The sequence below is a fragment of the Mesoplodon mirus genome, assembly GCF_964341445.2.
Source record: "Mesoplodon mirus genome assembly, chromosome: 10".
Taxonomy (NCBI): Eukaryota; Metazoa; Chordata; class Mammalia; order Artiodactyla; family Ziphiidae; genus Mesoplodon; species Mesoplodon mirus.
The window spans coordinates 67,080,990-67,099,103 of record NC_138986.1 but is presented as its reverse complement, the minus strand read 5'-3'; the positions used below and the strand labels follow the sequence as shown (position 1 = coordinate 67,099,103).

At 43.9% G+C, this 18,114-nt stretch overlaps 1 protein-coding gene across 3 annotated transcripts in view; it reads right to left on the bottom strand.

Moving 5' to 3' along the window:
* Positions 1-16,714, bottom strand: part of MDN1 (midasin AAA ATPase 1) — a 159,137-nt gene extending 142,423 nt beyond the window's left edge. For all 3 annotated transcript variants that reach the window (XM_082633597.1, XM_082633598.1, XM_082633599.1), the window contains exons 1-2: positions 16,481-16,714; positions 8,036-8,262 (exon numbers count right to left, since the gene is read on the bottom strand). In XM_082633597.1, the coding sequence (XP_082489723.1) occupies positions 8,036-8,262; positions 16,481-16,582 (329 nt within the window). In that variant the 5' untranslated portion in view covers positions 16,583-16,714. The remainder of the gene's footprint in view (positions 1-8,035; positions 8,263-16,480) is intronic.
* Positions 16,715-18,114: the final 1,400 nt, after the last annotated feature.

Below are 18,114 nucleotides of genomic sequence, written 5' to 3'. Positions count from 1 at the left end.
GCAAGCCAGGCCAACAAGAATAAAGGCTTTGTACATTAACGCTCATGATATTCTGAAGGAGACTGGACAACTGAGTCTCAGGAGATTCAGCTGTGGGGACCTCCCTGGTGGTCCAGTGGTTAGGACTCCCCGCTACCACTGCAGGGGGCACAGGTTCAATCCTTGGTTGGGGAACTGAGATTCCGCATGCCGAGCAGCACAGCCAGAAAAAAAAAAAAAAAAAAAAGATTCAGCTGTGGCTTGGAAGAGAGACCTGGCAGCTGTGGTGTGGGAGGCTGGTCGCCCACTAGCTCATGGGCAGCTGGTGATGGCAGTGCACGTGGAACCAACGGGCAGCAACAAACATGTAGGAGATAAGCAGTAACCAAATCATCAACCCAACCCAAGAGGTCTTTGAGGATAAGGGGAAATGAACAGAGTGGACTGGCAATGGCTGTAAACCTGTGTAGTAGAAGGCTTCCCTATAGGGGAAACAGACTGTGGTCCACTGTAAGTATACAAAAGGAGGAGGGGTTGATATTCCCTCCTGAACTTTGGTGACTACAGCACCCTTTTCTCTAGAGACCCATCATTTTCAGAAAGTGCTCTAAAATTCTGATCCAGGCGGTGATGGATGGACCAGTAAAGCATACTTAGGCAGAGAATAACATGATCAGATTTTTCCCTGGAGAATATTCGAAGTCTATGGAGAATAGTCTCTTTCCTGGGATAAAACAAAGAGTCGTAAGGTCTAAAATGCAACAAGGAACACTATCCAGTTAAACGTCTAATCTTGGATCAGCCACTTACTTGGGCAACTCAGCATCCACAAGTAAGACCTGTGGTCCAGCTCTGGCTCTGACACTTAGAACAACTTAGTTAACTTAGTTAACCCCTCTAAAGATTTGAAATGGGGCTAAGAGTGCCTGAATATGTCACAGTACAAAGATTAAAAAGATAATATTGGGCTTCCCTGGTGGCACAGTTGTTGAGAGTCCGCCTGCCGATGCAGGGGACACGGGTTCGTGCTCCGGTCCGGGAAGATCCCACATGCCGCGGAGCAGCTGGGCCCGTGAGCCATGGCCGCTGAGCCTGCGCGTCCGGAGCCTGTGCTCCGCAACAGGAGAGGCCACAACAGTGAGAAGCCCGCGTACCGCAAAAAAAAAAAAAAAAAAGAAAAAAAAAAGATAATATTTATCTATTTACTTACTCTAAAGCCTGTAATAAATATGTGTTATTACTAAAATACCACCATTCTGTTCCAAAATCCACACTCCTAATTCCCATGGCAGATCCACAGTTTTTCATGTCCAAGGATGTTCAATGTTCAAAAACAACCTTACTGCCCAACAAACGGATAAAAAGTGGTAAAATACTACACAACTTTTAAAACAACTTTATTTACTGATGCAAAGATGTCCATACGTGACTAAATTTGAAAACAAGATGCAAGTTAAAAATTATAATATGTTTTTATTAAAATTAGTATATAGTCAAATGTTTGTTTTTAGATTTTACTAAAATTTTATTTTGAAAATGTGCACAAATGTTCTAAAATTTGCTGTGGGGACGGTTGCACATACCTGTGAATATACTAAAAACCACTGAATTGGGCCTCCCTGGTGGCGCAGTGGTTGAGAGTCCGCCTGCCGATGCAGGGGATACGGGTTCGTGCCCCGGTCTGGGAGGATCCCATATGCCGCGGAGCGGCTGGGCCCGTGAGCCATGGCCGCTGAGCCTGCGCATCCGGAGCCTGTGCTCCGCAACGGGAGAGGCCACAACAGTGAGAGGCCCGCGTACGGAAAAAAAAAAAAAAAAAAAAAAAAAAAAAAAAAAAAAAACCACTGAATTGTACACTTATGTGGTATATAAACGTCTCAATAAAGCTATTTTTTAAATGTGTGCATGTAAATATATCAGTGTGCACACTCTCAGATGGGTGCAAGAGTAAGAAAAAGAAAAGGGATTTGGGAGGAAACATACCAAACATAGCAGTTACCTCTGGAGAGTAGGATTTCAGGGCGGAGAGGGCCTTTTGCTTTTTACGATTCTGTATTATTGAGTGTTACCTGAATATACTGCTTTTGTAATTAAAAGAGGATGTTCTTCTACCATATGACCCAGCAATCCCACTACTGGGCATATACCCTGAGAAAACCATAATTCAAAAAGAGACATGTACCAAAATGTTCATTGCAGCTCTATTCACAATAGCCCGGAGCTGGAAACAACCTAAGTGTCCATCATCGGATGAATAGATAAAGAAGATGTGGCACATATATATAATGGAATATTACTCAGCCATTAAAAGAAACGAAACTGAGCTATTTGTAATGAGGTGAATAGACCTAGAGTCTGTCATACAGAGTGAAATAAGTCAGAAAGAGAAAGACAAATACTGTATGCTAACACATATATATGGAATTTAAAAAAAAATGTCATGAAGAACCTAGGGGTAAAACGGGAATAAAGACACAGACCTACTTGAGAATGGACTTGAGGACATGGGAGGGGGAAGGGTAAGCTGTGACAAAGCAAAAGAGAGGCATGGACATATATACACTACCAAACGTAAGCTAGATAGATAGTGGGAAGCAGCCGCAGAGCACAGGGAGATCAGCTCGGTGCTTTGTGACCGCCTGGAGGGGTGGGATGGGGACGGTGGGAGGGAGGGAGATGCATGAGGGAAGGGATATGGGAACAGATGTATATGTATGACTGATTCACTTTGTTATAAAGCAGAAACTAATAAAAAAAAAAAGAGGATGTTCTTTTCCTCAGAAGAATGCCGCCAGAATAAGTAAAATAATTCTTGAAGGGGGAGAAAGTCTAAAATTAAATGTGTGTTACCTTTACAACATTCCTGGACAGTTTTGAAGCGGAGGTTTATAAAAGCATAACTACTTTTGGTCCCTCATTCCACTCTATGCCAGCCTGATTTCAGCATGATTGTCCACATATATACAGCACTTTACACATGAAGCATGCTCTACCATAGCATTCCACCTGCTATTGTTCACAAAAGACCATTACTAGGCCCACCTATTATTGCTCTTCCCAATCAAAGACATAGCACTGATGGGGATCCACGTGTCCAGGACAAACTGACAGCAAATGTGAAACTGAAGCTAAGAAATTAACCCAGTACAACCCAAAGGAACTTAGGTGATTACCGTAGTCCCCCCTTATCCATGGGGGATGGGTTCCAAGACCCAGAGTGGATGCCTGTCACCACGGATAGTACTGAACTCTATACACACTTTTTTCCTATACATACATGCTTATGATAAAGTTTAATTTATAAATCAGGCACAGAATATCCCAATTGTCAGCAACACTACTCCTGTGCTTTGGGGCCATTATTAAGTAAAATAAAGGTTACTTGAACACAAGCACGTTAATACCACAACACAGATGGTTACAAAGTGACTAGTGGGTGGGTAGCAAATACAGCATGGATATGCTAGAGAAAGAGATGACTCATCCCGGGCAGGACAGCACAAGATTTCATTATACTACTCAGAACAGCATGCAACTTAAAACTTATGAACTGTGTGCTTCTGGAACTTTCCATTTAATTTTTTTGGGTATGATTGACTTCAGGTAACTGCAACCACGGGAAACAAAACCACATATAAAGGGGGACTGCTGTATTATTTCCCTCCTGGGAGTATAAATATAATCATTAGCTATAACACGCTGTTCAGATCAAGTTCTGTGTAAATCAGTCAACAAATACATGAATGGCTCAACCAGGATGAGTGGGCAGCACCACAAAGTAGAAAAAAAGAGCATGGGGCTTCCCTGGTGGTGCAGTGGTTGAGAGTCCTCCTGCCGATGCAGGGGACACGGGTTCGTGCCCCGGTCCGGGGAGATCCCACATGCCGCGGAGCGGCTGGGCCCGTGAGCCATGGCTGCTGAGCCTGCGCGTCCGGAGCCTGGGCTCCGCAATGGGAGAGGCCACAGCAGTGAGAGGCCCGCATACCGCAAAAAAAAAAGAGCATGGGCTTTGGAAGCAGCTAAACCTAGGACTGAATTCCAGCTCTGCCACTTTCTAGCAAAGGGACTTTGGGCAAGTTACTTAGCATCTCTGAGCCTCAGTCTCCTTATCTGGAAAATGGGAATAACACCTAACCTCTGAGGGTTGGAGACAATGCCAATAAAATGCAAGAGTGGTTGCAGTCCTCATCATTAATGAAAGGCAGTTACCACAAGATTTGCCTGCCACGGTTGAAAGGACAGTGTGTTAAAGGGACTCGCAAAGACCAGGGAGAGGGGAGAAACAAGAAAGGGGGAGCAAACTAAAAAAGCAAAGAACTAAAAGATACAAAATATAAAAGTACAATCAGAACTTAAAAGTAAGGTTACACTCCTGAGAGAACACTAAGGGGGAAAAAAAAATCAACACATAATGTAGTATTAACCATCTCAAACCATCTACAAAGCTACAGCTGAAGAAATCCGGGAACACAAGAATGCAAAGTTAGGAACAGAAGTAGATGATTTTTCAAAAATAGAACTTTGAAACCTACACTAGTATATCAGAATAGAGAAAGCATCAACAGACCAGGAGTGTTCTCAGAGTCCTGCTAAAGAATCTGCCAAAGAGTAAAAAATGCATTCAAGGACTGCAGATGTAAAAACAGTAATGAACAAGTAACAACAACAAAATGGTAATTTTGTGAGGTGAAGGATGTGTTGACTAACGTTACTATAGTAAACATTTCACAATACGTGTATCAAATCACCACACTGTACACCTTAAACTTACACAGTGTTATGGGTCAATTATATCTCAAAAAAGCTTAGGGAAAGGGGGACCAGTAATGAACACCTAGCATAAGCAAGGGAATAAAAAGAAACACCTTGTTACTACTGAGATACCTGATGGAAAGAAACTCCAAACGGGCATGCACCCTGGCCTCAGACAGAGGCGTGAACCCGAAAAGGAACGTCATTAGGATCCGAGGGAGCCTGACTTGGGCCCCTCCTCTCCAGTCTCTCTCTTCTAGATTTTCATCCCCATTTCATCTCTCCTCTGTTCATTCTTCCACTCCTCACTCTTCCTCCACAATCTGCACAGTACGAAACCTTCTCTCATTTCCAAGAGGATAACACACTCATTTTTCTTAGTTTAATGATTTCCTTGCTTCCCTTAAGTATTTGGCTCACACCTCTATTAATGTATTGTATCCTATTGTTTGCAAATACAGAAACTCATTACGTTTGACTTTCTCACCCCCATGATGTGGCCCAGAGCTTAAAGGGAGGACTCATATTTACCGACTGAATAAATGACTGCATCCTATCTAAATATATTAGGTATATTCGTAATACATTAGGTAAATTCCCAAACAGGAAATTTAGAGCACGAGCCAAACTAATCAGCTACATTTCTTAAAACTAAAAATCGAAATCCCATTCCACATCACTACCTATGTAGTTCACTTCATATCATGCATTGACTCATCACTTACACACACTTACACATGGTGTTTTTTTTTTTTTTCTCCTTGTTTTTAAGTTACTCCATTAGGGGCACCTTTGTAGCTGCATTATATCATTTCTGGAACAAGGTGGGAACATAAGTAAAATATACTGCTTTGGCAAAAAGAAAAGAAAAAGTAGGAGTGTGCCTCACATTCAATGAATATGAACATAAAATCTGAAGCTGATGGGAAAGCAGATGTAGCCAATGCATCATTTTAGTGATTCTCAAGCACAGCCCTAGAGCACTCTACCACTAAGGCTTAAGAGAAGTGGGGTTGAAGTCACTCACGCGTCAGTCCTACAGGGTAAGCACAGGACAGTCAGCACACCCTGTGAAACCGTACCACAGTCAAGCACACCTAAGTGATTAAAGCTCCCAGTGAGGCCACAATCCAGACCCTCAATCAACACAGAGGATAAGCTCCTGATACCTCGTACGATGGTGATCTTTAACTTTGCTGTATATGTTTTAGTCCCATCAAACTGGGCCCATTTTTTTTTGCTACTCTTTTAGAAAAGCTCACACAAATTATGGTTTCCCCAAGCCTTCATTTTTTATTACCTCATCCACGGACCAGACTAGAGATTATACTTCCAGGAAAGCCAAAGTGTACTTATTGTGTTGAAGAAGACTAATAATAAGAGATGCTCTACTGAGTAAAGTCAGTCAGACAGAGAAAGACAAAATATCATGATATTGCTTAAATGTGGAATCTAAAAAAATGGTACAAATGAACCTATTTACAAAACAGAAATTGAGTCACAGATGTAGAAAACAAATTTATGATTACCAAGGGGGGAAAGGGGGAGATAAACTGGATGACTGGGATTGACATATACACACTACTGTATATAAAAGATAACTGATAAGAACCTACTGTAGGGCTTCCCTGGTGGCGCAGTGGTTAAGAATCCGCCTGCCAATGCAGGGGACATGGGTTCGAGCCCTCGCCCGGGAAGATCCCACATGCCGCAGAGCAACTAAGCCCGTGCACCACAACTACTGAGCCAGCGCTCTAGAGCCCGCGAGCCACAACTACTGAGCCCACGTGCCACAACTAATGAAGCCAGTGCACCTAGAGCCTGTGCTCCGCAACAAGAGAAGCCACCGCAGTGAGAAGCCTGTGCACCATAACGAAGAGTAGCCCCTGCTCACCACAACTAGAGAAAGCCTGCGCGCAGCAATGAAGATGCAACACGGCCAAAATAAATAAGTTTATAGGGAAAAAAAAAAAAGAACCTACTGCATAGTACAGGGAACTCTATTCGGTCCTCTATAATTACCTATATGGGAATGGAGTCTGGAAGAGAGTGGATATATGTATGGCTGATTCACTTTGCTGTACAGCAGAAACTAACACAACATTGTTAACCAACTATACTCCAATAAAAAAATTAATTAGGACTTCCCTGGTGGCACAGTGGTTAAGAATCAGCCTGTCAGGGCAGGGGACACAGGTTCGAGCCCTGGTCAAGGAAGATCCCACAAGCCACAAAGCAACTAAGCCCAAGCGCAGCCAACTACTAAGCCTGCGCTCTAGAGCCCACGTGCCACAACTACTGAAACCCGCGTGCCTAGAGCCCGTGCTCCGTCACAAGAGAAGCTACCAGGATGAGAAGCCCGTGCACCACAACGAAGAGTAGGCCTCGCTCGCCGCAACTAGAGAAAGCCTGCATGCAGCGATGAAGACCCAACACGGCCAAAATCAATCAATTATTTATTTATTTAAAAAAGATGCTCCTACAGGTACACAGAACATTATTCATGTTTAGAGTTAAAGTCCTTTATCTTCTCAATTGAAAAACCCCTGACACTCAGTTAGCTGCCTCTTTTGACTATTCCACACAAACCTATCCTTTTGAGAAAGCCTGGTGCAGTGGCACATGCCTATAGCCCCAGCTACTCAGGAGGCTAAGGCAGGAGGATGGCTTGGGCCAGGACTTCCGGGCTGCAGGGCGCTATGCCAACTAGGCATCTGCACTAAGTTCAGCATTATTGGGGTGACCTCATGGGAATGGGGGACCATGGGGTTGCCTAAGGAGGGGTGAAGCAGCCCAAGTTGGAAAGAGAGCAGGTCAAAAGAGAAATGCATTAGAATCCAGTTCTAATACAACTTCTTATCACACTTTGGCTGTGGATAGATTTACAGAAAGTTGGAAGGGACACTAGAGCTCTTGTAACCCACTCACTTCAGCTGTTCCAGCAAGTAAGAATCTCACCCGTCTGAAATGGATGCTGTAAGAGCCTCAGCTAAAACTCATTTAGATCTGCCTTATATGCATGTCTTTCCAGGTGACAGAATCCTTGAGGGCAGGGAGATATCTTGGTTATATTTTCCAGACCTGTCTTGATGTTCAAGACTTAAAAACCTAGTAAATGGTCACTGAACTGAGCTGGATAAACGGCTTCTGTTGTGATTATTTTTATAAAATAGTACCACTCCTCTCTCCCCTTTGTGAATTTCCCCTTTTCTCTTCATCTCAGCTCAGACTCCTCCTTACTTCCCAGGAGAGAGTAGGTTCTACCACCTCAAGGAGAAACGTGAAGAATAAAACTGTTACTCACGGGAGGACGTCAGGATGATTACCGATGAGTCTGCTCATCGACACACAGAGCCTTTCGTGTAAGTCATGGTTGACTTGGCCCCCAGCTTTAATGGCTTCAGCATTCCTTTCCAGCAAATCCAAAAGGAGAGGGCGCAGCTGGCGGCCAACCAGCACAGTACAGTCCTTATCCAGAAGTAACTGTGCTAAGGTACTCAAGATACACTGGCGATCTTGAGGTGTCCACACCTGAGAGAAAGGCAAAACAAAATTTCTACATAAATGATTTTCATGGGGGCTTCCCTGGTGGCGCAGTGCTTGAGAATCTGCCTGCTAATGCAGGGGACATGGGTTCGAGCCCTGGTCTGGGAAGATCCCACATGCCGCAGAGCAACTAGGCCCGTGAGCCACAACTGCTGAGCCTGCGCGTCTGGAGCCTGTGCTCCGCAACAAGAGAAGCCGTGATAGTGAGAGGCCCACGCACCGCGATGAAGAGTGGCCCCCGCTTGCCACAACTAGAGAAAGCCCTCGCACAGAAACGAAGACCCAACACAGCAAAAATAAATTAATTAATTAATAAACTCCTACCCCCAACATCTAAAAAAAAAAAAGATTTTCATTTTTACTGCTATAGAAGAACAGAGTCCTGGCTTAAAATCAAACTATCCAATTTCCAGACTTCATAACTGAGTTTATCTTATAAAACACGGTGGGGGTTTTTTGGCAATAGAGGATTAGTTAATTGAATGTAAACGCTGTTACAAATAAGTTTCAGTCCACTGGGGTTTGAGGTAAAAGGACTGACACCAGGATTCCATGTAAAATGCTAGATAGCTTCAGCTTCCTTGAAAAGTAATGTTTCAGAGTCATAACAGTTTCCAGGGAATCCAGTGTTTCCCCCAACACCTTTGTCTTGGAGGAAAACAGGAATTAAATGAGAAAAAAATAAAGTGCAGTTAGTATGCAAAAGTGCCAACTCTCTTGAGGAAAGAATAAGGATAAGAAATCAGTTCCTGGAAATGAATGATGATATATCCCCATGAAGGCTTCAGATTTTAATTAATAAACAAGACAGATCCAAAACAGACAGCCACACTTTGATATGCAAGATGAAATAAACCACAAAATTCTAGTGCCTGGGCTCAGTATGTCCATAAGCATAAAAAGGAAAACTGAAAAGTATGTAAAAGGTCTCATATTGCTTGTGTGTATGCAAGTCTGCACAACCCTTGCTGCTGGGCAATGCGACAGAGGGTTTAAATTGCCTGAGGCGTATACCCTCTGACCCAGCAAGCCCAAGGCTATGAATTTATAGCCTAAAGGCTTTGACACTAAATGGTTATCTATAAGAGTACAGTTTGAGCACAACCTAAATACCATATTCAAAAATATGGGCCTCCCTGGTGGTGCAGTGGTTGAGAGTCCGCCTGCCGATGCAGGGGATACGGGTTCGTGCCCCGGTCTGGGAGGATCCCATATGCCGCGGAGCGGCTGGGCCCGTGAGCCATGGCCGCTGAGCCTGCGCATCCGGAGCCTGTGCTCCGCAACGGGAGAGGCTACAACAGTGAGAGGCCCGCGTACGAAAAAAAAAAAAAAAAAAAAAAAAAAATATATATATATAATAATTTTTTCCAAAGTTCCAAAGTTGTACTTGTAGGTAGTGTTAATAACTTATTCCATTTTATTACTTACTCGTGTTTCACCATATGAGCATACCACAACTTGTTTACCCTTTCACATGTTAATAGATATTTGCACTGTTTTCAGCTATCATCAATAAAGCTACCATGAACATTCATGTACAAAAGACTGATGGACATATGTTCACTCCTCTCTCTCTTTTTTTGGTTTTTGGCCACGCTGCACAGCGTGTGGGATCTTGGTTCCCTGACCAGGGATCCAACCCGAGGCCCCTCCAGTGGAAGCACGGAGTCTTAACCACTGGACCACCAGGGAAGTCCTTCATTACTTTTTTTTTTTTTTTTTTTTTTTAGTGAAGTATAGTTGATTTACAAAGTTTCAAGTGTACAGCAAAGTGACTCAGTTATACATATATATACATACATATGTATATATTCTTTTTCAGATTCTTTTCCACTATAGGTTTATTACAACATATTGAATATAGTTCCCTGTGCTATACGGTAGGTCCTTGTTATTTATCTATTTTATATATGTGTGTATATAGTGTGTGTATATGTAGTGTGTATCTGTTAATCCCAAATTCCCAATTTCTCCACCCCCCATATTTTCATTACTCTTAATCTTTTTATTACCAAAGAGTGAGATTGCTGAGTCACACAGTAACTGTATGCTCAACTTGATAATACATTTTTGGCCATGCTGCATGGCTTGCAGGATCCTAGTTACCCAACGAGGGATCAAACCTGGGCCCTCCACAGTGAAAGCACGGAGTCCTAACCATTGGACCACCAGGGAATTCCCTAAACTTTTATTTTTAATTTAAAAAAATTTTTAGGACTTCCCTGCTGGCACAGTGGTTAAGAATCCTCCTGCCAATGCAGGGGACACAGGTTCAAGCCCTTGTCCAGGAATATCCCGCATGCCATGGAGCAACTAAGCCCGTGCACCACAACTACTGAGCCTGCGCTTTAGAGCTCGCAAGCCACAACTACTGAGCCCACATGCCACAACTACTGAAGCCCGCACGCCTAGAAGAGAAGCCCGTGCACCACAAGGAAGAGTAGCTCCTGCTCGCCGCAACTAGAGAAAGCCCGTGCGCAGCACAAAGACCCAATGCAGCCAAAAATAAATAAATATAATAAATAAATTTTAAGATATTTTTCAATGTTTAACAGAAGTTGTTTTCCAGAGTATCTGCACCATTTCACATCCCCACCAGCAATATCTGAGCGCTTCAGTTGCTACATAACTTCACCAACACATAGTATTATCGGTCTTAATTTTAGCCATTCCAGTGGAGGTGGAGTGGTATATGGTATGAAGTATTTAATAGCCATTCATTTATCTTCTTTTGTGACGTATTTATTCAAATCTTTTGCCCATTTTTAAATCGGGCTGTTCCTTTATTAACTATGATGGTGTTTGTAGACCCTCTGTATCAGCTTGAGGAAGTGTTGCTCTCTTCTTATCTTGTTTTTGTCTATTTCTTCAGTGAACTTTGGTAATTTATATTCTCTGAATGCTCCTGTCATCTAATTTATTGGCATACAATTTTTCATATTAGTTACTTATTTTTTTATTCTTTTCAAACTGTAATGGTGGCCTTCTTTCATTCCTAATAGTTTCGATTTTTCCCTTTTATTCTTGGTCAATCTTTTCAAAGAATCAGCTTCTGGTTTCACTGGTTTGCTATATTGTTTGTCCATTTTCTATTTCATTTGTTTCCACTGTTATCTTTATTACTTTTTTCCTTCTATTTATTTTGCGTTTAATTTGCTCTTCTTTTTCTAATTATGGAAGCTTAAGAAATATCACTAATTTCAAACCATTTTTTCCAAATATAAGAACTTAATGTTATAAATTTCCCTCTAAAGGTTATGAATTTCCTTCTAATTGTTATTGCCTGCAACCCACAAATTGTTTAAGCTATCATACAGTTCAAAATATTTTCTGATTCTCCCAGTGATATCTTCTTCAGTCATCAGTTTCTTTTAATTTTCTTATTTAATCTCTAACATTTAGGGATTTTTCCCAGCATCATTTTGAGGGTTTTCCCCCCTAATTTAATCTCATTGGGGTAACTGAATATGCCTTGTATGATTTCAATTCTCCTAAATTTGTTGAGACTTGTTTAATGGCCCATCTTATGATCTATCTTGGTGAACGTTCCAGATATGAAGAGTATGTATTCTGCAATTACTGGACACAGCATTCTATAAATGCCAGTTAGGTCAGGTTTGTTGATGGTGTTCAAGTCTTCTATATCCTTACTGATCTTCTGTGTTTGTACTATCAGTGACCAAGGCTAGAGTGTTAAAAGTCTCCAATTATAATTTTGAGTTTCTCTATTTTTCTTTTTCTGTCACTTTTTGATTCATGCATTTTGACATTCTGTTATTAGGTATACATATATTTAGGGTTTCTTTCTTAATTTTGCACTACTGACATTTGGGGCTGGATAATTTCCTTGTTGTGAAGGCTACCCTGTGCACTAGAAGGTGTTCAGCAGCATCCCTGGCCTCTACACTCTAGACGCCTACAGCGCACCCTCATCACAAGTTGTGACAACCAAAAAACATCTCCAGATTTGCTCCAGAAAGCAAAATTGCCCCCAGCTGAGAACCAGACTGGGTAAGAAAAAAAAAATTTCAAAAAGAAAATGGAAATATGATTGACAGAAAATAGTTTCTTTAAAAATTAAAAAAAAAAGCAATATTTCATATACCATTTTAGAAAGCTTGGATTTTGATTCTGGAGACAGTGGGGAGCTCTTAGGCAGAATGGCAATAGATTCAGATTTGTCTTATTAATGATAATTTATATTAAGTGACCAGAATAAGGATGGGAGATAATAGCTAAAGGGAACAGAGACTTCTTTGTGAAGTAACAAAAGTGTTCCAAGATGGACTGTGGTGACCGTTGCATATATCTGTGAACAGAGCAAAAACCACTGAACTGTACACTTAAATGGATGAATTATATGGTATGTGAATTACATGCCAAAGCTGTCTTTAAAAAATTCTAATTATAGCTCGTATGTATTGATTACTTACTATGGGTCAGGTACTGTGGTAAACTCCCCAAATGCATCATCTAGATCTCCCAACAATCTTATTTATAGCAATAATAACAGCGACCCATTTTACAGACAGCACTCACTATATTCTAGGCACCTAATCCTCATAGCAACCCATGAAGTAGGTAAAATGATCCCCATTTTACAGATAAGGAAACTGAAAAATAAAAAAGGGGTAAGGTCACAAAGCTAGAAGCAGAACCAGGAATCCATGTCAGAGAATCTGGCTCCAGAGTCCCTGCTTTTAACTACTCTCTGTAACTATTTAGCGGCTACCATCCGTAATACATATCATATCAAGAAACTGAGACTCAGGAGAGTTGAGCAACTTGTGGGAGGACCCAAAGGCAGTTAAATAAAAGAGAACAGTGGGACTTCCCTGGCGGTCCAGGGGTTAAGACTCCGCGCTTCCACTGCAGGCAGTGCAGGTTCGATCTCTGGTCGGGGAACTAAGATCCTGCAAACCGGGCGGCCAAAAAACAAAACAAGAAAAAGAGAGAGAGAATGGATGTGATCTTCAGCCGTACTTCAGCCCCAGTATCCATGCATATGCTCTTAAGCACTCTGCTCTTCCTCAACATAAACAGTGATCAAGGAGGTAAGATGTGACTCTGTGATTTATAAGAAATACAAATGAAGTCTTCGACCCTATTCCTGGCCGAGCTCCTAAAACCCCTGGAACTTCCTGTGATGAGAGAGAAAGATAAAGGTGTCTTGTTATGTTAATGCAGTGAATTGTGAAAAGCCGCTAAGATGGGAGCTGGTTGCCTGGAGAACCAATCATGTGATTAGAGTATTGGAACTTTCAGTTCCGTGCCCTCCCGGGAGGGCAGAGGGGCTAGAGATGGAGAGTTCAATCACCAACGGCCAGAGATTTAAAAAACTGTGCCAGTGTAAGGAAGCCTCCATAAAAACCCAAAAGAACGTGGTTCAGAGGGCTTCAGAGTTGGTTGTCCTAGTACGTAAAACATTTCTCTGAGTTCTGTGAGCCACTCTAACAAATTAATCAAACCCAGGGAAGAGGTCATTGGAACCTCCAATTTACAGCCTGTTGATCAGAAGCACAGGTGACAACCGGTGTGTATGTTGCGGGTGGGAGAAGTCTTTTAGGGCTGAGACTTTACTCTGAAGAATATGATGCTTTCTGCAGATAAACAGTGTCAGAACTGAGTTAACTGTAGAACACCAGCTGGTGTCTTGAGACTTGCTTGGTGGTGGTGGAAAGAACACCCCCATGGTGCAATTAAGAGTCAGAACTGCAGGATGGTAGCGATAGTAGGGAGGAAGTGAAAGGAACAGATCCAACACTGAGTAAGGAAAATCAGGAGGACTTCGCTATATGTGACAGAAAAGGAGTGAAAAGGGACTGGATAGAGAGACAGTGGTGTCACCAGCTGAGATAAAGAAAAAAAAAAAAAGGAAGCACAGGGCTTCCCCGGTGGCGGTGGCGCAGTGGTTGAGAGTCCGCCTGCCGATGCAGGGGATGCGGGTTCGTGCCCCGGTTCGGGAAGATTCCACATGCCACGGAGCGGCTGGGCCCGTGAGCCATGGCCGCTGAGCCTGCGCGTCCGGAGCCTCTCATGTGCTCTGCAACAGGAGAGGCCACAACAGTGAGAGGCCCGCGTACCAAAAAAAAAAAAAAAAAAAAAAGGGAGCACAATCCTAAAAAATTCTTACTTCAGATCCCAAACTCCATGAGAAGCAATGTTTCAAAAACTTTGCTGGGACTTCCCTGGCAGTGCAGTGGTTAGGACTCCGTGCTTTCACTGCAGAGGGCCCGGGTTCAATCCCCGGCTGGAGAACTAAGATCCCACAAGCTGCACGGCTTTGCAAAAAGAAAAAAAAAAAAAAAAGCCTTTGCTTCCCAGTAAAAATTATTTTGCTTCCCAAAATAGGAGAAAAATAGAATGACAACACAATCAACTCTTCTCTGAGCGAAAGGCTTGAAACTATTACTGAAAATGGAAACGAACAAACCTGAAAAACATCTCTCAGATTGGATAGAATCTGAGAGACAGATAACGTGAGACAAGGAAAGCACAGGTGTCCCAATCTCCTTAATTCAACTAAACTTTTGAGTAGTTTTTAAGTTCCTTAGCATTACTATATAGTCTCAGAATCTACCTGAGTGGTTCACACTTCAAAATATCAGATTCTCTTAAAAACGGCTACAAACCATTTTTCTCATTTTACTCCCAATACATAAGCACCAATTTTATATCCAATTACAGTGGAGAATCATAAATAAATCCCCTATTGTCCATGGTCCATGAGCCCCAGCTTCAGAACCTCTGTTCTAAATGCAAGCCCACTTACAGAAAAATACTTCTTGCCACAATACATAATTCAGGAGCCTGTCACCACAAGCTCAGCTCATATAAACTGATCATCTCTTTCCTTAGTCTAGCCCACCAAAAATCCGTTTTCTTTCCTAGACCTCTCCATTTATGTTAGTGATTCCCTTTCCTGGGGGAATCAACAAGCCAGATAACCCCAGGCATATCTTCCACTGCTCCCTCCCCTTTGCTATACACGTTCATTTGTTGTCACCAAACAGAAATGCCTCTCATGTTAGTTCCCAGCTACTCCAGACACAAAATACTGCTGTTGTTTCCTAAGCAATAGAATATATACGGTCTACATACTGGAATTAGAAAAAAAAAATTTTCTACTCTCAAGAAGCTAACAGGACTTCCCCGGTGGTGCAGTGGTTAAGAATCCGCCTACCAATGCAGGGGACACGGGTTTGAGCCCTGGTCCAGGAAGATCCCACATGCGGCGGAGCAACTAAGCCCGTGCGCCGGAACTACTGAGCCTGCGCTCTGGAGCCCGCGTGCCTAGAGCCCGTGCTCTGCAACAAGAGAAGCCACCACAATAAGAAGCTCGCGCACCGCAACGAAGAATATCCCCCGCTCGCCGCAACTAGAGAAAGCCCGCGCACAGCAACGAAGACCCAACGCAGCCAAAAATAAATATTAATTAATTTAAAAAAAGAAGCTAACAGATATTGGTGGGGGGTGGGGAAGCACAAAACACAAAGTTAAAATGCCACGTGAAAAAACTCAAGACAGCTGGTGGTAAACGAGAGTTCGCTCTTAAAAGGCCAGAGCACCCATTTCCCAGAAAACCAATTCATAATTCCATGGCTTAGAAATTATGCACTCAATGTCTCGCTTTGTCTGTCAGTTGTTTTCTGTGTTTATGAACGGTCTCTAAAGATAGACGCTAAATTCCCTGTGGGCAGAGACCTTAACGAATTTATGTCTCCGCAAAGTGCCACACTGTGTGCTAGGCAGAGCAGGAACACAATCAATGCTTGTCAGTGGGCCGAAAAGTCGGGACTGGGCAGACAGGAAACATTCACCCCAGCTAACAGGGGTGGTTGGACTCGGCACACTTAGATAATACACATGTCAAAACGGCAGACACGCAACCTCAACTACAGAAAAACCACCCACATTTCTCTCCGAAGGCCACGTCTGCCGCACGCAGTCAGGGCGCTGCAAGGGGGTAAGTCGGTGGAGAGGAGGAGGCAAGGCTTTCCCCCCGAGAAAAACAAAAGGCTTCTTCCTGGCTCCTCAAACGCGCGCGGACGCCTCCGCCACGGGCCAGCCCTGGGGAGCGGGCCAGAGTGAAAAGACGCCGCTTTCCTGTCCCCTGTGTCTCCGCGCACCCCGCGCGCCCCATGGCACGCGCCAGGGGGTGGCGGGGGCGGCCGGGCGCTTTCCCTCTCGCTCCTTCTCTTACCTGCTTGACCAAGAACCTGCCCAGCTCGCTGCGACTCTTCTCGTTCTTCGCAGCGATTAACCGCAGAGGCGCGGCCGCCACCTCCAGCAAGAGGTGCTCCATGACCGCGGGACCTCAGCCCCAGACGGCCACCGACGCTCCCTGCTTCGCGCTCAGAGCCCCCGAGCCGCTGAGGTCCCCGCGCCGGGGCTGCCACCAACTACGCCCCCAGAGAAAACAACCGCCGCTTCTCCGCGGACACCCTGAGAGCAGCAGCACACGTGGGGGGAGCACGCGGCGCACTGCGTCACCGGCCTGCGACGGCGCCGGCCTGCGACCCGGCCCCGCCCCGCGACGCCGGCCCCGCCCCCTCGGCACCGGAAACGCGGGCGTCCGTATCCGGCCAACTCCCGCTGGGGAATCCGAGCAGAAATGGCTTTTAGAGCCGAGGCGAGAGCTTGCTGTGGTGGGAAGTTCGGAGTCGACGAGTGGTGGGATAGCGAGACAGAAGATTCCGCCATGCGGGAGAAGCTAGGGAGCCTGTAGGGAGCTGTGGGATCCTCCTGCCTCCTTCTGCCTCAACAGGCGAAAAGATCAAATAGGAAAGAAAAGCAGATTCGCCCCTTCTGACCCAGCAATTCCCTTTTTAGACCTCTGGCCTGTGGAAATTCACACCCAAGTGTAACAAGCATAGCCCTGGCAGCATTCTTTTTTTTTTTTTTTTTTTGGCAGCGTTGGGTCCTCGTTGCTGTGCGCGGGCTTTCTCTAGTTGTGGTGAGCGGTGGCTACTCTTAGTTGCTGTGCGCGGGCTTCTCATTACGATGGTCTCTCTCGTTGCGGAGCACGGGCTCTAGGCGCGCGGGCTTCAGTAGCTGTGGCTCGTGGGCTCTAGAGCGCAGGCTCAGTAGTTGTGGTGCACGGGCTTAGTTGCTCCAGCGGCATGTGGGATCTTCCCGGACCAGGGCTCGAACCCGTGCCCCCTGCGTTGACAGGCGGATTCTTAACCACTGCGCCACCAGGGAAGTCCCTTGCAGCTTTCTTAATATAAGTATTGGATATAAATGTTAAGATGCGTGATAAAAGAAATGTTCACATATTGACATATATGAAAGTCATTCTTGGCTTATACATGAGTTAACTTGAATTTTATGCTAACTAAAATAGCCTGTTTATGGCCTATCAGACATAAATTGTATATCTGCTCTAATTATTAAAAGAGCACACTGACCAGAAGTAAAGAATGTCCATGTTAAATATAAAGATTAAATGTCGGAGGGAGATGCATGAGGGAAGGGATGTGGGAACAGATGTATATGTATGACTGATTCACTTTGTTATAAAGCAGAAACTAAAAAAAAAAAAAAAAAAAAAAGATTAAATGTCTCTCTTCCTGGGATGCTAATGCTAGTACTCCTTTGATGATAAGGCTTCCTTTACAGGTGCCAAGGCCATGCTGGCTTGCTGTGTACTTGCTGATCTGTGTGTATGTTGTTGTTGTTTTTTAAAACCTTGAAGGAATGTAACCCTATCTTGTTTAATGTTCTTTGTTCTGACAAGATATAAAACTGTGCTGGAAACCATGCTTCTCTGGAGCAGCTTCTCAGAGTAATCTGGGAAGCTGGCTTCCAGGCTAGTCCTTAGTTTGGCTCAAATAA